This window comes from Atheta coriaria, unplaced genomic scaffold (genome assembly GCF_025399875.1).
Source record: "Atheta coriaria isolate IRGN ID8LTWV9N9 unplaced genomic scaffold, Caltech_Dcor_3.1 hic_scaffold_5_pilon, whole genome shotgun sequence".
NCBI classification, from domain to species: domain Eukaryota; kingdom Metazoa; phylum Arthropoda; class Insecta; order Coleoptera; family Staphylinidae; genus Dalotia; species Dalotia coriaria.
Window position 1 is genome coordinate 10715630 of NW_027045447.1, and position 26039 is coordinate 10741668.

Sequence of the window (26039 nt, forward strand, 5' to 3'; positions counted from 1 at the left end):
TTGATTCTAACAGCTTGATAAAATTGCAAATCGTAAGCCTATGGTCAAGTAAGGACCCACATCAAATTAAATCCACAAATATCCCTTCATCTTCACGACTTTATCCTATGTGGTTATCGGGAACCATCCATAGAAAACAAACTGCTGTCGAGATTGCACGCTTGAAAGAGTTATCGCTTTGAGTGAGTGGAAAGAGTAAACCCTACCTGAATGTACAACGGCGAGTCTGAATTGGTGTTGTCGATTTTTCTATTCTTTGGATCGCGCCACTCGAGCTGCGATATCAGCTTGGGATCCTGCACGCTCGGCTTGCATGTCAATGCCAAACTTTGTCCCACCGCCTTGATAATCACCGGGCTCTTCGGTTGGATCTCCAATGTTGGTTTCTGCGCCGTGCAGAAAACTGAAACAAAAATGCATAAAAATCAATTTAAAAAATATGCATGAATCCTGAAAATGACAAGTTGATGAAGTCACTGAAAAGACAAAACAAATGCAGTTGACGTCCACTTCACATTCAACACAAACTACTTGAACTAGTGCGAGGAGATCCCGCAATTAATGTAAAATTGGGTGTGGTGCTTACGCAAGTGGTTCTTTAAATAATCCCTTGCAAGTGTGCACGACGTATTTTAACCGTGATTGTCAAGCAAGTGGTGAATTATTGTTGTGTTAATTAAAACACATCCTCAGCGCGGGACGGAGCAGTAAAAGGGATGGGGGCATCCCAATCGGTTAACTACAAATATCCAGCTTGAAAATACAGACATCGAAACACCATAAATCTTGGTGGATGCGATTTTGTTTTATTTTTAGCTGTGGAGTGCTCGAAGCACCGCACGGAAAGCAGGAAAGGGTTGATCGGCAACATGGAGTGGGTGTAAAAAATGGGCTTGTCGCGGTAAAAACGACAAACTAATTTTTCCTGGAATTGGAAACAGTAACAAAGCAAAGAAAGCAAAAAATACGAAATAAAATTGTCGAAATTGAAATAGATTTTAAAAATGTTCAACTCGGTCTTAGGGAGTTATAAATTAATATTCTGAAAACACGAAAAAATTTAAATTTTATGAATTTTTCACCACGTTCAAGATTGAAAAATTGTGATTCGACTTGTTGGCATTGTATCATGCTTCAATGCAGTCAGCTTTTGGGGGGTAATTTAGTGGTCTCTAGTCGCGCTTCGCGCAGGGGTCACACGAGGGAGTCGTACACACCGCACTAAGTAATACGTATAATGGTCCCATAAACAACAATTATAGGAGCGACACGACGTCGGGGGTCGGCCCGACAGGACAAACAACTGCAAACCCTGCGCCGGGTCCGTCGAAGCGCAAAACAACTCACTCTCTCTCCCAACGCGCAAAAAGTTTTGCATTAGTTAAATGTTGCTTAAAGAACCTTTCGCGCTGTTCCACCCCCGAAATGAAGTCCTAATTAGTTTATTGTTAGAAAACGAGTGCGCCACTTTTGCCAACAACGCCGCTTGAAAGCGAAGCGGACTTTTAAAATTTTAACGTCAACTCAAGTAGAACGAAAAGAACAAACAAACACAACTAAATTATAATTATATTTTTGTCTCCTTGGCGGCATTGCCTAAAGAAGTTAAAGGCGACGTCCTGCAATCTGAACGTCGTGCGCAATTCGACATGGTAATGAACTCGTGCTCAACGATGAGCAAACAGCGGTGGAAATGGCCGGAAACTTTTCCGATCTGCAAGATCCAGAAGATGCACAAGTGTCATTAAAAATTAGTCCGCGCGCAGTAAGCACCGTCACGCCAAGCCGACGCTCGCCACGCTTTCCGACTCTCGAGTGCCAGGAGTTTTGCGACTAGCAAAAGTGCCACTAAATCGTTTACGCTCTTCGTTTACAGCCGCAGTTAGACAAATTCATTGTTAATGGTTCTGACAATTTGAATTAACTTATTTTCGAAACTTTTACTTTCAACTTTACTACGCAAAGTAAGAATTACTGCAATATTAATTTATTATAAACTGTGATTTTGACTGCTTACACTACCCGAATTTGCTTTTTAAGCTTTCTGCCGCTAGATTTTTTCCAAAGTATTAATACTTAGTCATTATGGCAATAAAAGAAGAGAAATACGTTTCGGATGTCTGCTTTTGTGGGCGCACAACCGCGGGAGCCGCAAAAGCCCGAAGCAATGCGCAAATCGTGAATTGAGGTAGGAACAGGATTGATTAATTCGGCCATTACGTGGATTTATGTGGAGGCGACGAAATCGTCGCCGGAATTCCCACTGTTTCATAACATATATCTTGGGTATCCATCAGATATACAGTGCGTCACAACAACTCGCATTACAATCGATTTACATCGATGCATTAAGCAAAAATATTACGTGTAATGTTTATTGCACTCGCCATTTCAATAGAAAACATCAATTGCGAATTGCCGAAGTGTCCAAATGTCAATTTAGCAAGAACTCGAGTTCTGTTTCATTGAATTTAATAGCCGTCTGCACTTTGGCTTGTAAGTGAAGTCACGTGTCGCTACATAAACGCGCCAAGAGTCGCATTAAGATGAAATTTGCTTTTAAGGGACGCAATCTGCAAGCCGTTATAATTTTACTCACAAGTTCTACAAATCATAATAAAATACAGCGCATTTAATGCGTCTGGCAGTAATAAACTCATAAAATAAAACAATATGTGCCATAACAAAAATATTACAACAAAGTTTTCACGCATTTTTCGAGCCAGTGATGTAATATTGGTTGCCTGGAATAATGTTACTCCTCTGTCGAGAATATGATTAAATAAACGATGATATTTATCATTCTTTTTGGTTTTATTCTGTTTCGTTTCGGCCTTCATTTATTTCTTTCTGTAGAGAGCTGCTGCTTGGGTAAACGTTGGGTGTCAGAACGTGGCTGCACGTCAGCATGAATAATAACCGCGAATAATTTTCCAAGTGATGCGTGTCCATATAAAAATGGCAGCAAATCCATCAACTCGTCTAAGTCTGAACGTTTGAATGAAAAAAAAGTGAAAGCACACAATGGGATGATAAAAAGACGTCTCACGATGCGCAGATTAACTTGATCCCCTCTAAGATGCACATGTATGGCATATGCAGACGAGATCAGTCTCCCGGGAGACCGCGGAAGCAAGGGAAGGTAGCATATTGTCTTGCGGGGAACAGGAATGCTAAGATTCGTCCTCCTGATAGGAAATGTCTTAAAGTTTGATAAATTGCCATGTTAATGGCGCCACGCGTCATATAGCATAAAATTGGTGTGGGGGTTGCAAGTTGCACACACCGCGAACGTGCGAGAGTTGCAGCCTCCCACAGCAACCAAGATGCCATCTCACGGCTCATGAACACCCTGCCTCCACGACATAAATTCGTTTGCAACGTTTAAATGGTTTAGAATCTTAACATTCCTTCCATGGCAACCGAAAGAAAACAATGCGCGAACAATTATTCACTCTTGCCGGAAGAACAATGAAGCGACAATTAAAATAATTGCACCCCTCCGATTGATAGAGCACGCTAATTATTTTTGCAGCAAAGACTGGTAAAGTTTATTAGATTTCCTTTCTTCCTGTCCGCCTCGGATTTTGTTTTGTCGTATAGTAACGCCCGACATCTCGACATGCAAAATGCAAGAGGGGGAAGGCATGAGACAAGCGAAGTTGAATTTGATTAGACGTGCACTGCGCAAACTGCACATGCTCGCGGAACAGACACGTCTATGCATAATCAAGTTCGTTAATGCGAGACAAAACGACTTAATTAACCGAAGAGTCGCTTTTAATTTAGCATTTGCCAACGCGAATAACGAACGCCTTTATTACAGTACAAACTGCATGAATAAAAGCCATTTTGTTCGTTAGGATGGAAATAAAGTAGGTAATCATGATCACATATTCATGAAGAGTTGCATATAATAAAATTATTAATGCGTGTTTTTTTAGCAATGTAATAAAATTTTATGACTTTTAATCTGAGTCAAGATCATAAATCTTATCCAACGTGTAGAAACGCATGTTTCATAAGATAAACTCATGTTGCTACCACTTGTGCAGTTCCTAAGCATGTTTATGCTTTATTTATTCGGAGCATTTGGCGCACAGAAAATGAATAAACCCGACACAAAGTAAGTTTACGATGTGCGATTCCTTGCTCAAAGCGAACCCCAAATTGTACTTTGTAGCACACATACGCAATGTTGTTTATATTAGGTTATGTTGCGTAACATGGCGCTTGTTTGCGAAGTATTTTCATATTAATTACGCATTATGCGTACGAATGTGTAATTTTAGCTTCACGCATAGTTAATAATGAATAAGTTCTTAATATAATTTAGAAGGATATTAAATGTTTAATTATGAATATTTAATATTCTGAGGCCGAGGGTGGGATTTTCGTATGCGAGTTGAGAAAGTTTGTGATGCTGATGGAAAGTGAATTATGTCGACTCAGCGAAAAGTCCATCTACGAAACAAAGTTGCTGAGTTGCGTGGGTGTTTCTACATCAAATGTTAGTCAATTAACACGAAGTGTTTACAGAAGGAACAACGTCTAAATGCAAAATTATTCCCACTTTAATTTTCTATTTTTTTAAACTTTACTGTAAATGGTAAAGGACAAATTTTTGCTTTATTTTTGATTTAGACGTTTAGCATGTTTATACACGGTAATTTCGTAAAATTGTTCGTATGACGTGAGGTCTGCGTAATAAAGTATGTCGTAAAGTTAAACAGGCTGTGCGAATGCGCACCCCGTCCATGTTTTATATTTATGAACGCAAACGGTTAGTTAGCTCTCGACTCGCGGTAGTCAATAACACCGCGATCTACGAAACGTCACACATGAGGTTTCAAGAACCGTTTCAGCCATTTCGAGGTGCACGACGAGTCATACATTTCAAGTAAAACCCTCGCCGCAGAGAGATGGAGTCTCGAAGTTGTTTATGCGCTCCCAAAGCGGATGTTATCTATAAAGCCAACCAGCTGACTGACTACCCACCGACTGCTTGGGAAATCCTCAGCCCAACAAGGAACAGGTTTGTGAAGGTCTCATAAGTTTTTCCCAATGTCTTCTTTTCAGAGGGTAGTACTTGACATAACGGTTTATTCAACGATTCACCACTTTTGAAATGGTAACGCCAGCGCAAATGCGGAATTTATTTGTTTTTACCCTTATAAAATGGAAAATAGAACGAAAACACTATGAATTTCATGCAATTGCACAAACATGCTATTTTTACCCAACTCTTTCAACCCCAACATGGTAAAATTTTCGATTTTTAGCCATGGACACAATGAATAAATCTCATCGTGATACAAATGATCAATTTCACGCTCCGTTGCTACTTTCACCCCTTTGCTCTGATTCTCTTGGACGGTTTGTGATTTTGACAAAAACATTCGGGGTGAGAAAGTGTTGTTGGCTCGCTACATACACGGACACTGACGTGGGTGTTTGAGTTTTAAAGTGAGGGTTGTTTCCACTTTCCAGTTGCTAGCCGCCAGTGCCAAGCGAGGACGTGCACACATTTCACCTCTACGACTGGCGACAAATGCCAAATCGGTCGTGGTGCCGGAGGCGCCGGGCAGTCAACCCCTACATCACCGGGTATAGGCAAACCGCAGAGTTATGCGATACTCGCAAAACCTCCGCAGGAACAAGCCAACATTCCCTGATATAGCGAAAATCTCCATCTCTCCACGCCGCCAAGTGCGAGAGTGCGATTTATCAATGAGTCTAGCCTCAAATATTTCTTCCGATTCAAAAGGGGCGCAACTGGAAAGCCAGAAAATCCGTACTTAATTACTTGAATCGACAAAGTTTCGGTTTTAATTGCCAATTTTATGAATGAAACCAGAAACTTGAGTTCAAAATTGTGTCTTGTCTTGGAAGTTTTAGCGGATGTAAAATATTGTCTTGATAAAGTCGAAAAAATGCTGAAGATGTTCGAGGCAAAATTAAAAATTTATAACGCATATTTTTCCATGAAAAAAATTACGCCCTGACAACATAATGAACCCCAACAGGACATTTATCACTCTTATTGCTCGTGCAGACTTGCAGACTTTTCTCCGCGGCACTTTTTCTCGAACACAATTTTCTCTCTCGCGGTTAATTTAAGAGCGACCATTTTCCATTTCAAACCGCACTACACCAAAGATGTACAACCCATGAATAACTTGGGAGGGTGCTTATTTTCATTCCATCTTCACTTGCATAAGTAATAAGGTTTTTAGAAAATTAAAATTCCACCTCAATTGAGACGAAATATTTTGGTTTTCGACATTGGAAAAATTAGATTTTAAGGTCTACAATCGCTTTGGGAATTCTAGATATCCCTTTACAATTTTGGAGACAAGAACAAAGAAGCCTGTCGTCCGCAAGTAGGAGTGTGGAATGTAAAATCAACCCCTCGACAAATGCGACCCGAAGGTGGTATTGAAATCGCAGCCCAAGAGTATGCGAGTTTAAAATCCTTCGAGGGTAGGTTTCTATCAACGTCCGCGAACGGGACAAATTCCAATGACAGCCTATTTATATTTAACCAAGGGGGTGTGGGTTCCGCCACACAAAACGAAGAAAGAAAAGAAGTAAAAGAAAAGTTCGTCACGAAACTTAAATGGCATTAAAATTCAATTATACATTCAATTACTTTTCAAGTTCAAAGTTCAAGTTTAAGTTGAAAATAAAAACATCTTTAATTCTTAAATTCGTCTATAGAATAGAAATTAATGCTGTCTTCAATTGCCTAAGGCAACATCAGAAAACTTCCTCAACGTTAAAATGCTCTTTGCACCCCAAAAATGCAGAAAAATCTAAGCCGAATGACGTTACACGAGGCTGCACTTAACATCCTGGGGTCCTGGCGCACATATGCGAGCGGCAGTCGGGTGCAACCCTTAGGAAACCCCTAGGATATGTGTTAATTGTTCCATTTCGTCGGTCGGTTAGACCGGACGTTGAAAATGTCCGAATAAGTGGGCGAGCGGGCGACGCGGGCAAGAAGGACGGCGTTTATCTGATAAATGAACGGATGGCGGATGGACATGTGCACGCCGGAGTTGAAACAATTTAATTGCCGAAGCAGCAGCGCTGAGGGAATGGCGGAATGTGGTGAGAGCAGCGACCAACTGTAATGAACAAATAACCAACAAACTTTTGCTAAACAAATTTTTCTTTTGCCAGCACAATTGCACAACTGTTTTCTGACCAAACAAAATGCAACGCAGTTTAAAAGATAAATAACGTGTTTTTCCAAGCTTTTATCACAATTCCAGCAAACTACACAATGTGATTATTGATTTACTCTTTATATTAATAACTCGATATGTTGCGAATTGAATCAGGGAATAAATAGATGTGACACGCACGAATGCTAAAATTAATATTCGACACTGCCTGACGAGGTACTAACGCGCAGCGTCGATGATGATAAAGAGAGTTCAAGCCCCCTTCAACCGCCGGTTTGCGCACGTGGTTGAAGCGTGGTACCTAACAATACTCCAACCATTCGGATGTCAACTCGGCTCTCTTAGGTCTCTAAGGTTTCCCGCATTAGTATTTCGAGCAGAAATCACGCTGCTCTTCACAATGTATCCGCAGACGACAAAATGGGGATCACGAGGGGTTAAACATACGCCTGTCACTTTGGATGTCGCGGACGCACTAACAGTTATAATGGTATTGTGACGTGACCCCGAACGTCGTTCAATGCGGCGCTTTTTACGCTTCACATCGATGCATCATGCGTCGCTTGCACATGTTTAGTTATAGATAAGCAGATTGAAGGCTTTACAAAAGCCTTACGAATGAAATGAAGTAAAAACCCTCGAGAAAATAAAAACGTTGCACATGCTGTAATAATAGTAGTGCAACTTGTTAATCCAATGACAAATTAACCTATTAATTATATGAAGCTTCAATAATCCTTGGTAACCCTGTGATAATTTCATAAATTACACCGGTAATCATACTGCATTGCAAGATGATGGCGTAGACTTACAATAAAGCATTCTTGGTATTCTCAAATGACTTGTAATGATCCGGATAAGGGGTTGATCAATCATTCCTCCCCAGGCTCGTAGCCGGGGGGAACAAAAATGCTATACTTCTATTTCTGCACGTGGAAGCACTTCTTAGCGCTCATACTGCGAGTAAATTTCTTTCTGTTCGTTTTATTCTCTGTCGTCTTCTCAAGAAGACCGATGAACTCTGTCTACGTCTAATTAGAAGCTCCTTGTCTTACGACCTCATCATCTCATCAATAGCGATGATTCATTAAGAGTAAATAAGTATAGATTACAGTCAGTTAGAGGAAAATAGTTATTTAGTTGTAAAGCAAATTTAACTGAAACAAAGTTATAAAAGCTGAATTTGACTCAACAGAAAGTCTATCTCTCTGGATTTAAATGCGATGAATGAAAAGCTGTTCGAATGAATGAGCTATCTGTAATGCAATGTGGATGTGAGCAAATCACGCCCGTGGTGATGTATGTGCTGGGCGTAATTGAGTTCCCCGCATGTTTTCACTTCTTTTTGCATTCATTTTTTGCGGAATTCGAAGCGATCGTATTGAAAGTGATTAATGGCGTTAGTTAGGAATCGAACGTGTGGCGATCAATTCGTCCCTTATAATCAAACCCTTCATAAAACTGAAATTATTTTAAAATTGCGTTTGCTAGATTGTAACTTTTGTTTTATTTTCCGGATTTTCTGCATCATGGTGCTCATGTGTATATGGCTGTGCTCGTAAACGGAAAATTGCAACGAAGATTCACAACACGTAGAATTGTCGCTTATACCTCTGGGTATCCTCTTCCGCATCCGGCCGCTGTGTGCTTCATTTTACGATACTCACGAGAGCCAGCCGGGCGTATCGCAACTAATTAAATTAATTTTTTTACCGACCACCTTTGGAAATTAACAGCGGCAAACAATGAATTTTTAATTCCAACACCAGAGCGGGATGCGCTTCATAAATTTCAAAATTAAAATTAAAAATATACCACTACCGGCTACAAAACACGACAAAACGGGTTATACATGTAACGCTGTTAATGTAATTACACAATGACAATTTTTTACCGACAAATATTTACAAATAACATGAATTAAATATTATATAAACAATAATAATATACAACCTTATTATTCATAATTTAATTTTGAATTAAAATATTTCTGTGTATTTACTGTATTCTTCGAGTATTACTAGTAGTTTTGTCGTGTATTTTTTATGCCTATTTGAGACTGTACGAAATTGGTTTGGGATCAGATATGACATAAAAGTCCCAAGCAGCTCAGGCTGGCCAAGCTTTCATCCGAAATGAAAAGGCACCAAAGCGCGTTTAGCTGTTGCTGCTTTCTCTCATCGGCGGCGACATCCGTTATGATCATTGTTATTGTCCACTTTTGCCACTCGCTGTAAACCCTAGTATCCGCAGCTTAACGCAAAACCGTTATTTTCAATTAGTTTTTCTTGCATAATACTTTTAATTTTGCACTTTCCAACAATATTTCAGTTTCATTCCAGCTGCTGGCACAGATCAAAAGCAGATTAAATTTTAATTTAAATTTTGTTGAGTTGGAGCAGACGCTGAAAATATTTTCGAAATAAAATGTGGCAGCAATGTGAATGAAACCTTCGGATTCCTCAGGGGAGACGCGTCATTTAGACGTGAACAAAGTGAAATTCAATGTCGTTTAATGCGTTCCTTGGGAAGGGTTGTTGTTTTTGGTTGAAGGCCCCAAGAGTTTTAAACCAGCGCTTTCTTTTAAACTTTGAAACGCGGATACATTGAACTTTAACTTTCAGAAAAAAAATTGTAAATAAAAACATATTGCGAGATTTAATCAAAATCTACCATAATGATCCTTTTGTAAAATTACTAGTCTTCATGAAACAGTATGTTTGAACACTAACTAGACGTCAAACGAACAATAGCGCGGCGTTTTGTCGACGATGACATTAAAATCTTTTGTAGTCACTCTTTCTGCACACTGCACACACGCTTTCCCTTATTTTCATTCTTGGCGCGTCATTTTTCCCCATATTTGTCTTGTTATAGACGCTCTTTTCACGGCATAGAGTTTCTCGTCGTCCTCACTCAGTCATTCACTCACCCCACGAGTGATTCATCCGAAAACTACACAAAGATGCGTCAAAAGTATCAAAAAGCGTGCTCAAGTATATGCGACTAGCATGAGGACCAGAGGCGTGTTGTTATAACGAGAGACAATGCTTGGGACCGGAATTCGCGTTTCCATTTATAACGACGTGCTACATGGATGATATGTGATCCGCTTACACGTTGACACTCGACTGTCAGTGCGTGATGAAAAAGGGTTTTGATAAATACGCTTGATAAGAAAGTTCTGCTAGCACAGCAAAAGTGTTGACACCTTGAACGGTAGAAAAGACGCGTTATAAAAATTTAAAACAGGATTTTTGATGTGAAAACTTCTTTAGAATCGTTGTGATTTCAAACCAATTGATTCTGAAAATTTTCTGAATATACTATAAGAACGATCATCAAGTATGCCAAAAACTAATGCCGATAAGTGTCGTGAATATCGGCAGAAAAATATTGAATAACTTTTACACTTGATGCACATATTATAATAAATAAACCCTAAAACTATCCCATTTTGATACTACTTTCCTCTCATTCTCTCACAGCGCTGTGTTCTGAAAGTTTCACATCTACCGCATGCGAACTGCACACATGATTTTTTCACATTTGCGAATATCTCGTGAACTAAAAGAGATAATTAAGATCTGATTGCAGCGTCTTAATCTATCGACTATTCTCTATCAAATAAGATAGTTAAGAGGGAAATCTGAGAGATGAAAGTTTAAGTCTTAAGAAAAAATTGCCAAGGGGGTGGTGCTTGATACTTTTTTTCGACGATTTTCAAAAATTCATATCTCTTAAACTAAAAGAGATAGCTGCTAACGAATTGTTGATTATGAAAGATTGGAAAATTCTCAATCAGATAAAAATATAAAATAATTATATTTCCTACAGTAAAAGGTCGAAAAATGCGACCAAAAGTGCTAAAAAGTGACATTTTGCAATTTTTGCACATTTTATTCAATCGCGAATATCTCGTAAACTAAAAGAGATAATTAAGATCTGATCGCAGCGTCTTAATCTACGGACCAATCTCTATCAGATAGGATAGTTAAGAGGGAAATCTGAGAGATGAAATTTTAAGTCTTAAGAAAAATTGCCAAGGGGGGGTGCTTGATACTTTTTTTCGACGATTTTCAAAAATTCATATCTCTTAAACTAAAAGAGATAGCTACCAACGAATTGTTGATTATGAAAGATTGGAAAATTCTCAATCAGATAAAAATATAAAATAATTATATTTCCTACAGTAAAAGGTCGAAAAATGCGACCAAAAGTGCTAAAAAGTGACATTTTGCAATTTTTGCCCATTTTATTCAATCGCGAATATCTCGTAAACTAAAAGAGATAATTAAGATCTGATCGCAGCGTCTTAATCTACGGACCAATCTCTATCAGATAGGATAGTTAAGAGGGAAATCTGAGAGATGAAATTTTAAGTCTTAAGAAAAAATTGCCAAGGGGGGGTGGTTGATACTTTTTTCCGACGATTTTCAAAAATTCATATCTCTTAAACTAAAAGAGATAGCTACCAACGAATTGTTGATTATGAAAGATTGGAAAATTCTCAATCAGATAAAAATATAAAATAATTATATTTCCTACAGTAAAAGGTCGAAAAATGCGACCAAAAGTGCTAAAAAGTGACATTTTGCAATTTTTGCCCATTTTATTCAATCGCGAATATCTCGTAAACTAAAAGAGATAATTAAGATCTGATCGCAGCGTCTTAATCTACGGACCAATCTCTATCAGATAGGATAGTTAAGAGGGAAATCTGTGAGATGTAATTTTAAGTCTTAAGAAAAAATTGCCAAGGGGGGGTGCTTGATACTTTTTTTCGACGATTTTCAAAAATTCATATCTCTTAAACTAAAAGAGATAGCTACCAACGAATTGTTGATTATGAAAGATTGGAAAATTCTCAATCAGATAAAAATATAAAATAATTATATTTCCAATAGTAAAGGGTAAAAAAATGCGACCAAAAGTGCTAAAAAGTGACATTTTGCAATTTTTGCCTATTTTATTCAATCGCGAATATCTCGTAAACTAAAAGAGATAAATAAGATCTGATCGCAGCGTCTTAATCTAAGGACCAATCTCTATCAGATAGGATAGTTAAAACGGAGATCTGAGAGATAAAATTTTCATTCTTAAGAAAAAATTGCCAAGGGGGGGGGGGTGCTTGATACTTTTTTTCGACGATTTTCAAAAATTCATATCTCTTAAACTAAAAGAGCTACCAACGAATTGTTGATTATGAAAGATTTGACCAAAAAATATAATTGAATTATAAACTTACCAGTGTACAGCTTATCGGACTGCCAGGCACAACGAGTGCTGTAACTAAACGAAAACATTAATTAAAACAAAAATATTTCATACAATTGAATTATGTTATAATTAACAATCAACATAAAATAAACCATATGTGCAAATAAACAATATACTTACACGAGCCGCATGGATCTTTCTTAATGATGAGAATCAACGTGGGGGCGATATATAATTTAGTAACCGACATCAAACACAACGCCGAGTGAAGAATGTTATCAAATCCAGTATCACGTGACTTGTAATATACATAACAAACGCGATCAAAAAACCGACATTACCGAATATTAAACAAATTACTATAGTCGCAAAGTACAAATAAATAGTCGATTGATCTTCGAGTATAACACGAATAAACGATACAAGTCTCTCAAAACACGACTGGATTAACCAGCAACCGGCACGAAACTGGCTGCAATCCACTGATAGTGCATGCCGAAACTGCGTAAACAACGCCGGAACTGTATATGATAAGAAAGCAAGAGGTGCGCTAAGCCGGCGCGTCGACGGCAGGCGACCTTGTGCGCGAATATGCAATAGGCACTTTACCTGTGATCTTAACTATATCTACTAGACTTCGCATGCAGCAAGTTAATGCGGCGCTACAAGACACATGCGCGGGACACATGCGTTAACAACGTTGTTTACACCGAATCGCAGATAACAGCATTGTATACAAAACTCTTCTCGTACCCACGTTTGTCGATAAATATAAAAATAAGCCAAATAACTCGATTTTATGATTTTTAGTGCATCCAAGTGCCATCTATGAATTCGACAGATACTAGTCTCACAATTTAGACTATTATCGTCTATAATTAATGTTTTTACGTGTTTCCACTTTTGTATGCAATACATATTGTGTAATAGTTCACAAGATACAGGCTAAGCCAATCAGTTGACCACCCCTCTCAGCGGCCCTGATTAGTGGACGGATTTGTTATATGTTCTTTATATATAAATTGGTAAAGGGGTGCTGAATATTTAGTTTTTTTTGAGTTTTAAATTTATTTTTAGGTAACAAATTTCGTCTAAACTAAAATCGCTAGCAACCAGAATATATGAAAAGTTGTAATTTTTTTTATAACACAAGATATTAAAATATATAAATTTTGTGAAGTAAAAGCCAGTTTATTTCTCTATGTGTTTGATTATTTATAATATATACAAATTACAAATTTAATTACCAATTCTTAATATACTTTTAATTTGAAGAAGTCTCCATCTCAACTTAAATGCAAATACGCGCATGGCAGCGCCATCTCGCATTAAATTGAAGAACTATAGTATTGCGTTGCTGTTTTTAAAATTATGAAATTTTCCATAAAAGTGTGGAGTTCCATTTAGTTTGATAATGAAAAAAAAATACAGATTAAGATTCAAAGCTTCTTCGCAATGATCTTATGAATCTCACAAAGAATGAATACAATGGGAGTAATGAATTCTTAGTTGCCTAAGTTACGATCGAGTTATTGAGATAAAAGCGCAAAAAACTAAAATCATCAAAAATAATTATTATAATTCTTGCATATGCGTGAAAGGTGACTCCACATGCATATATGAATTATTTATCATTCATTTAACCTTAACCTTGACAGAGACACAAAATGCACCTGCTGAACTGACTTAAAAAAATTGGGGCTAGAAATAAATCTTGTTGCAACTTAAGTTGTTGTGAATGCTTAGAGAAATAAAATAATTGTTTTATCGTGTGAAAGTAACACCCGATACAGTGTTATTCCATCTCACGCCTGATTGCACTGAATCCAGCATTATATCCTTTTTATTAGCCGGGTCAAAGCTCTTCTGAAGTCACGGAGAAATTTCACTTTATTGCTTTAGCGTCGCTTGGTTACCTTCCAGTTGAAAGCCCGCGCAAAATTTTCCGCCAGCGTGCCAACTATTCATAACGAAAACACAGACTTCAAGTGAGAAAAATAAAGAATGAAAAATGTACGAGAATGTACTTTAACTTCATTACAAACGCGGCGATGAAGGAAGAAAGTCACGACGCAATAAAATATGACAGAGATTGAGAGCATCATATAAAAAGGTGTCACAGAAGCAGATTATTTATTTATTCTACAAACATTTCTAACACGTTGCATCTATGCAGCTGCATGAATCATGAGTGTGACATGAAAGGTAAGTAATTGGCCCAACATAATATTTTATCGCTCGTTTTTAAATAAAATATACAAAATACTTCTGCAGACACTAATCGAATCCTATTCACAATCACAAAGTGAAAAATAAATTGATATTTATAGCACCTACAAGTCATGCGTATTGATATAATTGAAATATAAAATACAATTACCGTAATTAACACCGCCAAATGCGGTTGAATAATTAAATTTTAAAACCGCGCTACATTTCGCCAATTTGGGAATGAAAATTGAAACGCATGCACTGCGGCAAACAGTATTTGCTCATTTTAATTCAGATAATTAAAAAATCATCAATATTACCTCAATAAATTACACACTCATAAAATATGCAAATTAACTTTACCTAAACCCAGCAAAAGTTATAATAACGCTCATTGGCAATAAATTATTCCGCAAATTAATAATTCAACCCGCCCGGAATGTGCTCTACACGCCAACTATTCGGAAACAGTTATTAAAGTACTAATTGGCTTTAAATACCCTCGAAAACTTCAAGAAAGTTGCTAAAGAATTGTTCAAGTAAGTATATTAAGTAGGATTATGAAAAATAGTATTTTCAAGTTCACGAAGTTTTTTAATTTTTTTAGTAACTTTTAGATTAGTGAAAATTTCGATGTACCATTCAACAAATGTGTGTTTGATGATATTCTACACAAAGATTTGTTTCATATGCACAAGAGAAATTTGTGTTTAATATTTTGTGACTAGTTTTCGGTGCAATTTTCGAGAATAAATGCGAGTTATATTCTGTTTAAATCTATTTCAAATGTTGGAAACACTCAAAACGCTCAAAACAAAGGAATGCGGCCGCATTCATCATGATTACATGGTGCAAACGCGGTATATTCACACTGGATACATTTCGAAACTTTAAACTTTGTCTAAACCTCACTGGAATCCAAAATAAAAATTATTTTAAACATAAATTTGCAGCAAAACTATAACTTGTGGATGCGCCGCAAAATTAATCTAATTTATATATTAGCGACATCTAATTACATTTTATTCTTTGGGTTTTCCACCCCTGCGAGAAACTTTCCGTCTTTCCTTGTTGTCTGAGCCGGGGATGTTTGATTTGCCTGATTTAAGGAAAACTACTTCACTTTCCTGCAATTTCAAGTGCTCTGTCGTACTCCACTGTATTTCTATTCTATATGGAGGGTGATTTTCCGACGGAAGTCGAAATTTACTTATGTTTGACGCAATGCAATAACGCCGCAAGCGATAGTCGCGCAGACACTCTCTCAATCTATAGATAGTGATCTTAATTTCACCATTTTGATGCTCACCCCAAGCCCCAAAGACACAACATGCACAGCGGAAAGAACAGTGCGCCATTTATTGTCAAAACGATGAAAACTCACATTATTGTCTTCATGCGCCATTTCGCCTAATGCACATTTTTTATATCATTTTAGGTATGAATCTGGTCTCCTCTGTGTCTCAATCAACAAAAGTTGCAAAAAAAAAGTTTGGTTTAACATGTAAATGCCACGAAATGAAATGGAACACAAAGCTGGCAGTGCTTTTTTTTGTCTGGCATTTTTGTTGTTTGTTCGAGTTTTTATGTTGCACGTTTATTTTATTACGATGTTTTTGTTTTTCTTTTTTTCATTTGCAAATATGTACTTTTTATTTACCGGAAAACATTTAATAAACCAACAGACGATTAATTTCAAAATGTTACTACATTTCATCCAGTTGAGTGTAATGGAAAATTTCTATTGTTATTTAAATTTTTTGGAAGAATTTATACAACGTTAAATGTTTAAATTAAGTGTTGGCAGATAGAGAAATAATGCGTGAAATTGCGAACAGCGTATGAATATTTAATAACGTGAAAAATAACACAACGCACAATTGCATTCGCGATCCGCACAAGAAGGGAAACACTTGTTTTAACCTCGACCTCGCACCCTTGCACTTAAAATCAACCCTCTGATTCAACACAAGAGACAACAGTTGCAGAATGTGATCGTGTTCGATACAAACAGAGACGGACTCTAATTTGATTCACGTAAGTAAAAAATAACACGCATATTGAGAAACGGATGAAAGTAATCACAAATTTTATCAAAAAAGCTTTGGGAGTAAACAATATCTACAAATTATAATCACTATGCCGACCCTGGGAAATGCATTGCAAGCAACACTTACAAGAAACTCCCTTTCTTTACTGCGTAAACGCGTAACGTAAAATAACAACTCGAGGATAACTGAAAACATCATCATCAAACGCATCCCCTCATCGCTAATAACAAACGGAAAATGCGTTTGCCCGCGTGCACGGAATTGCCAAGCGTGTTGTCGTTCGCCATCTTATTGTCTGCCATTCGGAGCCGAAAACTCCTTCACCGCTCAAGGAATGCTCAAACAGTTTCTTCCTAAATTCCTTAAAACACGTATTTAGAGCACTTTTTCCTCCCTCGAGTATAAACAGAGGCAGTAATGGAAACATAGCTAACAAGCCCGAAACGCGCCCCGTAACCAAACCGAACAACGATAAACAAGGAAACAAACGCACATACGCGTTGCGTTAAGAGTTCCGAGTCTTGTTGGTTCGTCATCGCTTTGTTTGATTGTCGTGTGTTAAGTCCACAGTTAGGCGTCGCGACGCTCCGGGAACCGTTTCCGAATTGAAGTTTGTTTGATACTCGCAGCGAGACACAGAAGCGCGTTTACTAACGTTTACAAAGTTTCTCGTGTTTGTTGGAGGAGTAAATTGAGAGAGATTAAAAATAGTTAGCTAAGTTTAATCTGTAAACTACCAAAATACTGATATATTACCCGAAATTAAACTAAAATGCGTATTTAATTTGATTTTAATTTTTATAAACGAGAACGCAATTAAATTGAGTTTTATGACTGTTTACTTTTTTTGGGATGCGTGTTCGGCGCGATAATTAAATTAGTATTCAATACACGTTCGTACAACTCGATATAATCAACAAATATTTGCCACAACTCGCAAATATGCCAGATAATTAATTCTTCTGCATGGTGGTCAAAAATCATAATTTTTTTCCTGTTCATTAATCAATTTTGACTTTTATCGTTGGTTTGTTTTCATTTCGTGGAAATTTTTGGTGGTAATACATATTGTTGACTCTACTTGCCATCACTGCGTTGCTCTTTGTGAGATTTTCGAGGAGGAAACAAGAGAGGATTCCGTCGAGTATTCGCGGAAAATTAAGTTTGCATTTAAGTTATTGCAGAGTTGCGCGCGCGCTACCGCAATTCTATCAAAAAGCTCTAACTTCGTAAAACACCAAAACCCTAGGAAAGCTCATTTTGCCTAACTATACCCAAGCGAATTTATTAAATGAAGCGTGGAGAATAGTTAATTCATTTAAATATTCAGTCACATCACATCATTAAAGAACCAAACTTCTGTTTGAAACAAAAATATATTTATTCTCTGCCGTGCACTAATAAATCTGACACCGATTGTAATTCGCCCAAAATTTATGCCCTGTTCATGGCATCCTGTTACAAATAAATATAGCTCGTGATTTATTCATCCGGATTGCAACCGAAAAAATCAATTTTAATTACTCAAAATGAAATTGATGCCAACTATTTTACTCGTATTATAAACAAACAGGCTTCTGTATAAAATTAAACATCATGAAATAAAAGCAAACTAATAGTTTGCGGTTGTAAAAATATTATTTCGGTAAATAGCACGCGGCGAACTGTACAAGAGCTTTACTTTATGCATTGCGGAAAGGAAACAAGCCGTGCGGACTTTTTACATTTTCCGTGCACGTTTTCAACTCTACAGTATTCCTACTTTAGGTAGTCGACTGTTACTAAAACTACGATGAGAGCATCGAAACACCAAAGTACAGAGTACAAAGTTAGAATGAAAACTAGTAAAAATATTTACCTTCTAGCCAGAACAAAGTTTTATAACACCCTGTATAAGAGTACAGGTATTTTAGACTTTTTCTTCGTTTCATATATCTACTATGCAAGTATTACATGAATTACAAGTATTACCCATATTTGTTCTTTCGACATTTCTCGACATATATGCGATTTTTCGATTTTTACTTTCTGCATTTTAATGATTTAAAAATTCATACATATTTATAAAGTACCATTATTCGTTTCCTGAAACTTTCCTCAGTTATAGTGGTATAAATATCTAACAACTTCGTTTCTACAGAAAATATGTTTGTGTTTTGTGTTTATTTTTCAACATTCTTGAGCTTTTATTCTTACGATTCGTTTCCTTCAGATTTGGGCTAGGAAGACACGCAATTTCGCTGTTATTTACTTTTATAGTTTTTTATTTTCGTTTTTTGATCCCGCATTTTTTATCGCTTTCCTTCGCATTTTACGCCGTTACTTGTAAACATTTGCAAATGGCGCACAATAAAATCCGCTCGCGAAATAAAACGCAACGCATGGCCATCAACTAAAATGATTAATGGCCGGTTGACAACGTCCTGTCGAATGTCCTGTCGACGAATAAAAAAATAAAAACAATAATTCGACAAAAGCTGCGAATGCCGTTAAAAAAAGGCCTGCGTTAAAAATAAAGCACACACATGTGATGCCATTTAGTTTGAACAAAAAGCATCGCATCGCTCGATTTAATAATGAATCGAAAGTTTTGTTTTGGTTGACTTTAAATGTGCATATAAATTTCAACTCAGTCAAGTGGAAGCTGCTTGAGGTCCGTGTAGCGAATAAACGTCGAAAGTCCAAAAGCGCCGGTATTGTGTTTACCGTGCGCTATATCCGCAACTATCTATCTTCGTTGATTACGACTCGGGACGAGTAATTGCGCACAATAAAAAGTTTTGCGCGAGATTTCAAGCATTTGTTCCGTCTTATCTTACCGTTTTCGAGACTCACCGTGCTGAGATTCATGACGAAAAAGTCCCGGGAACGCAATTTGCAATAAAACTTTTCCGTAAACTTTCAAAAAGTTTTAAAGTTTTTAACATTCCCAGGTCTTTAACTTAATTTCGGCTAGTTTAAACTAATCATAAATTTAATAATTAAATTCTCCACACGCGTGTTTTGGCAGCCAGCTATAAATCATCATATTTAACGATGAAATGAATAATCATCTCGCGTCCTAAGGTAATTTGTATGAGTCGATATCATTGCTGGTGAATCATGAATCTCCCCAATCATTTTTTGCAATGTAACACAAGGTCTATTTGTTAATAATGGCCGCAGTTCATCTATCACGAGTCAATGACATGCAGTATTCGATTTCAATACGATTCAAGCACGCATAAAGGCCCCCGAGGCATACGGATTCAATAAACTGCATTTCTGTCGGCTTGCATTCGCAACGCAAACAAGAATCGTATGCACTAAAGGTGAATCAATTGCAATGACTCACAAAAAAAGAAGTTTCAAAACGTCATTGAAATAAAATTTTAACAAATCCCAATATTTGAGTGGGGTAAATGAAAAAATATTCATGATTTTCACTGATAGTTGAGAGGATACTTTAAGGGTACTTTGTGAGTGTGTATTTTTAGTTTTCGCTTTTATTGGATATCGGAAAGTCGTTGCGCCGCACGATGTTTGTCCGCGCTCTCAACGGAGGCTCCACTTGAGGGTCTGTCAAAGCTCGACATCATTTCCGTGATCGATGGTAAGTGACTATTCAAATTCATATCGAACGCTTTGCGCACGAGCCAGACACAGTAATATGGTTTTTTTCAATGTGGTGCTTAGGGTTTTTGAAATTAAATTTTTGTGTTTTACCATTTCACACAATATGGTTCGTGTAACGCGCGCAGATGAGCTGGTATTTATTTATTTTTAAAAATGCTCAGGCAATTTCACAATCCATTGCACCGATGCACGTCAGCAATGTTAAATTAAGAGCTCTTTGATATCACGACCGGAATGAAAACAATAACATTCGAGTGATGAAATGTGAAATGCATAGCATTTCATCAGCGAAGAAGCATTTGATGGAAATAATTATTTGCGCAAACCCAAAATTCCACTCACTACATAAAATGTTTGTGGTTCAAACATTTAAATAATTTTAATATAAAGCTAGAATTTTTTTGTTCGTGCAAATTTTATTTTAATTCAAATCTAAACTAATATTATTCTTGCCAGAATCATTTGATGGCTGCCATTTGAATGTTGACATTTCAGTTTAAAATTCCATTGTTTGTACGGACCTGAAACAAAACAAACAGAATAAATACCAAAACAAAGCCTTTACAAATACCAATATATTATTGGTATATAATTTCACGCATTTATGTTGTGACTGCGATCGATCATAAAGAAGTGGTGTTAGTTTGTTTTGCAATTTACACGTTAACACTTTGAATTACGCCGACCGACGTCCGAGATGCTGGAAAATATTGCGACAGGCGAGACATCGACATGTTAGGCGCCATGTAGTCGCGACTTCCAGACCCTTCTATCCCTTTTCTTCGGTCTGGACGTTTAGTCAGACATTAAAAAACTTAACAAAACATTTAAAACTTTTTAACAACACAAAAAGAAATCGTATGCATACTTTTTTCAACTCTTTTTCACTAGTCTGTAATAGTTAATGGAATACAAATGATTCCCGCGAATTGTTTGCAAATTCCACCACTGACAGAAAACCTAAAACCCCTAAAACAGGATGAATCACCCTCGACACTAGACGCCACTAGTCTAGCCATGCAAGTACTCCCTGTTTGCGCACGTTCCGTCCATCGTCAGCAAAATTTATACCGTCCAACGCCAACGCCAGTTGCTGGCTGGAACCAGACAGGCTGCTCATGTCTATAAACAGTAAAAAAATAATTCACCGAATGCGTTTGAGCCCGCGCCGCCCTCGTTTGATGCAATTGTTTGCGTCGGGAATTTCACTCACCCTCGTAAAGAGGGGTGTGCTCGGACGCTGGATTTGATGGCCGCCGCGTTGTTAATATGCAAGGTGCGTGCAATTAAACAATTAAAATCGCTACACTCGTTTGTACTTGAAATAGTAGCGATATAAAAGAAGTAAAAAATCTGTCGACTGGATTCATTTCTCCCCTGGCGGAGTGCTGCGTTTTTAATTGAAGAAGCGACAATAAAACATTTTATGACAAGGCGGAAATAATTTGATAAATATGGAAATTTAAATATAAAAATATTAGTTGGCACCGAGAATCAAGTGATAAATTAATTTAAAATCTAAAAATTTATGATAAAAATCTATAATCACATAAAAAATTATTTTTTACTAAAATACGAAGAATAAAACATTTGGAAACTATTATTATAATAACAACGCGGAAATGTAACACCAAAAAACAAATTTTCGATGTTTTAACCTCAATAAAACACTTTTACAACTGTAAACTCTATAATTTCCTCTTGTACGGCACTATAATCGCTGTAACCTTTCATCCGGTCGTTGACAGTCTATGAAGTTGTAAAATAATGCTGCCACCGCTCGTTTGCAATTGAAATTCAGATGTTTTGCCCATTTCTATAAACACACGCCGCGATGAACATTAACGAGCGCGAATGGACGCGCACAAAAAAATAACTAAACAACGAACCCGCCAGCCGGCTAATTGGTCGTTACGTTTTCCCACATATTAAAGCGCAATGAAAACACGCAATAAAGCTAAAACATATCGTCATCAAGTCAAGCTGACACTTTTACACACTTACACAGATCTTCACTTCATGATAACACGGTCGGCGGTGTCTTTTCGGAACGTTCTTACTAGTTAAGCACGTATTATTCCAACTGGGAAAATGCTTAATGCGCTAGGATTACGTCAATAGAGTGCCATCTATTTAATACAGCGCTAATACTGAATAGTCTACGATGGGAGAAAGAACAACGCAAATCGAAAAAATGAAATAAAGCAAGGAAGAGATGAGAAAATGAGAGGAAAAAGAAGTTTCGTCTGGTTTGCTTTTGGTGTGGAATAACACGAGAAGACCACTTTCAGTCGGGAAGGAAAAAAGTAAGAGCAAACGACGAGAAGTGGCGCGTTGGGTGGGTTTCGCTCGTTTTAGCAAATCTTCTTCAATGAGCCATATCGACTTTTATCTACTAGTTGTCTACAAAACTACAAAAATTTAAAAATTCCCCAATAAATTCTTCCGAATAATTTCTTATTGATTTAAATCATTTTCATTAAAAATTTCATTAAAAAACCTTATCAAAGTTAAGAATAAGTTTTTTGCAAGTCTTAAACTAGTTTAACTAGTGAGTTGGAAGTTGATTCGACTACATTCAATCCAACTCCTCGTGGCAGATAAAAAACGCCTCGCGCTTCATTTCCTCAATTTCCTCCTTTCCACACCAGATAACTAGAACTGCAGCCGTTCGCCTGGCTGGTTCGTAGAAGGTCAAGATTGTATAATAAGACCTTGCAGCTCTTATCGCATCTTCAACCTCCTTCTCCCAACTGCGCCTCTCTAGAATTTATTAGCTGTAATTGGGTTTGCAGCCAAACCCAAATGCAATCCGAAGTGCAAATGCAACAAAACATTACGTAGATAGCGAATATCAGAGTTGGTAACACCTTAGAATTGAGCTACGTATATGACTTCCTCTTGGTGGTGTTAGTCACCTTCCTCATTCTATTCTAGTAGTCAACCCAAGTCTGCAAGTAAACTTGGTAGTGCCTGTTTTGGTTGTTATCTAATAATCTTAAGCGCACACACTCACTTCGGTTGATCGCAACAAAGGACGCCGGTAATTTAGATAAAGTGCCTTGATGACTGCGACTACACAAGTGGATCCTCCGCGCCTGGTGGGTAGTTCCTTTTTAAAGCACTAAGTCAAGTAGTGTGCGTGTGTCTTCATCGCTTGGCTAACTACGCATAATGTGAGATTGTAGAGGCATCTCTCCTCCTCTCCGCCCTACAGAGATGTAGTATAGTCATAGTCTGGACGCGGTAGTCGGATGTGATTGTAGACAAGCGTCTGTCGCTAAATGGAGTCTAGTCTACTGTACTGGTCTGGAACATCAGCGCCGTCGCGTCAGTATAGTGTCTCTTGTGATTTATCACCGCATCCATTAATTAATAACGAGCGCGCACGTCGCGGTGCTCCATGTGCTTCCTAATCGTTCTTCAATTATTGATTAATCGAGATCAGCATCATCTGCCCATGCAACGTAATGCAACTTTTGCTGGTTTTTAATTAATTGTACATTTTATACACACAAACCCTTTCGGTGTAATTTCCGCGCTTGGTTTTATAATAAACTTTGCTAGAAAACTGCCAACTTTATTCCGTTGACTTAAACTTAGCCCGCAGGAAATGAGAAACAGAATACATCTTGACACTTTTCCGCCGAGTGAAGAAGTTTGATTTCAACGGACGGGAAAGTTTCCCAACTGGCATAATAACATAACCAACATTATGAACTAATGAAATTAGTTTTCTTAAACTTTTTTTCTGCTGGTAATAAAAACAGTGCTGGATGATTTTTTATGCGACACGTGACGTAAATTGAATCATAATGCACTTTGCATGTTGGGATGACTGGGTTTGTTGTGATGTGTGTGGCATCAATTTGATTCCGTCTCATCCGTTCTATTATTTTGACTCTGGTTGACTTGCCTTTGGGCTTGACTGACAGATCGAATTAAATAAAATGAAATCGCTGGAAATTTTCTCCCCCGACGTGTGCATACGTGCATCCTGACTAAATATTGAATGGAAAAAAGAACAAGGGGGACACACAATAATGAAATCAACTTTTTCATGGAAGAGGGGGACAGCAAACAGCATCAATACAGGTGAATTGCATGAATTGCGCGAGGGTTACTCCTCATACCTTCGTTATTGCGGTTTGAAATGTAAAACACTGGTGGCGCACACATGTGAAATGGAAGGGTAAGGGTATGTCACTTGCGTTTGGCTTCCGCATGACTACCACATGGCTTCCACACTCCAGAGTGTTCTCTAGTGTCACCACCGTTCATTACTCTACATGGCAGTCAGTTTGAGGGTTGTAAGGGGGGAAGAGGAACCAAAGAAGGCAACCCGTCGCACATGCTAATGCAGTGTCACCGGCGGGATAGTTTAAATTGGATTTTAAACGGATCCCCGCATCTCAAACAGACCGCGACGCGTCCGGATATCTGGTTCTTAATCACAATCACAGCCGCGGTGAATTAATCGCTTTAATTCATCGACAGAACCCGACCGTATGTATTGTTTTACGCTTGCAGATTTCACAAGGGTATAAATCACTGACAAACATGAAGCTTATCAAGATATACCGGTATTCATGATGGCGAAAACCCGGAACATTGTGTATTGATATTGAAATATCGTCATCAGAAATATTGTTATGAAAGTATAAAAAATGGGTCGTTTTTTGGATGTCTTACTAGTAGGTTTTCGGTTAGGGGTTGTGGGAATACTCATTCCAATGGAAATCTGCCTCGGACGTAATTTACCGCGCGGCCGGGATTTATCATGACTGTCGGGAACAAAGGGTCTCCGACGCTACGCAGATTTTTGACCCACCGAGTGCGCTCGCTTTCTACGGAAATACGGAAAAGGTTTCGTGAACTCTTGTGAGTGCCACTTGGGTGGCTGCTTCCCAACGCAAATGTGTGTATGTGTATGTGTGTGTGGGTATGAAGCGACGCCTAGGAAAATCCAGGCTACGAGAAAATAAAGACTGCCTGTTCCTAAATTATTCGGACGTTTTCCGAGAGAAAGATATGGCTCCCGCAACGTATTAGGCCTTCTCCCTGGTGTGGTTGGATTACCCGGGTTGAAGCAACCAAACAGCACAGAAAAAACAAAGCAGAAACAGTGTTTTATGTTTAGTCCTTATTCGTATGTTTCACTTTCAATCTATTTTTTATATTTTTTGAGGAAAACTAGGAAAAGTTTCAAAAAAATGTATTATCCTGTATATTTCTATATTGTGTATCGTATTCAAAAAGAAGATATAATATCGGTGCGGTGTGGTTGGTGAAGTTGGAAAAATTCAATAAATACGCGCCTTCAAATCGATCTACTTTATACTTTCCGCTCTTATTGAAATATTCGTTCGTTTGTTGCTGCCACCGTGGCACCCGACAGCCCAAGCGGAATCACTACAATCTGGACGCATAAAAGAAAGCTTCCTAACGTCGTTAGGATTTCGGGTTTATGTCTATTCAGATTTCATTTTCTTTCATTTTCCTCCCTCACATCTCGTCCCACAGACGCATATTTTTGCAATTTTCATTCCGCACGTCAACGTGGAAAATGTCCCCATATAATCTTCGTTTTCCTTTGAAAATATACATTTTCCTCATATGTACTTAAAGTTTTCGCAACTTCTTTGATCGTAGCAATTTTTAAGTTGAATTATGTGAGAATTTCCAAAGAAATGCGCAAACTTATTTCATTATCAAACCGAGAAAAATCAATTCTCGCCATCAAACCGCAGCG

General features: G+C 37.7%; 1 protein-coding gene across 4 annotated transcripts in view; it reads right to left on the minus strand.

The window, feature by feature from the left end:
• The window catches only part of Fas2 (fasciclin 2), an 80337-nt gene that overhangs the window by 7575 nt on the left and 46723 nt on the right, over window positions 1–26039 (minus strand). For all 4 annotated transcript variants that reach the window (XM_065302349.1, XM_065302348.1, XM_065302350.1 and 1 more), the window contains exon 2: window positions 207–403. In XM_065302349.1, coding sequence (XP_065158421.1) covers window positions 207–403 — 197 coding nt within the window. The remainder of the gene's footprint in view (window positions 1–206; window positions 404–26039) is intronic.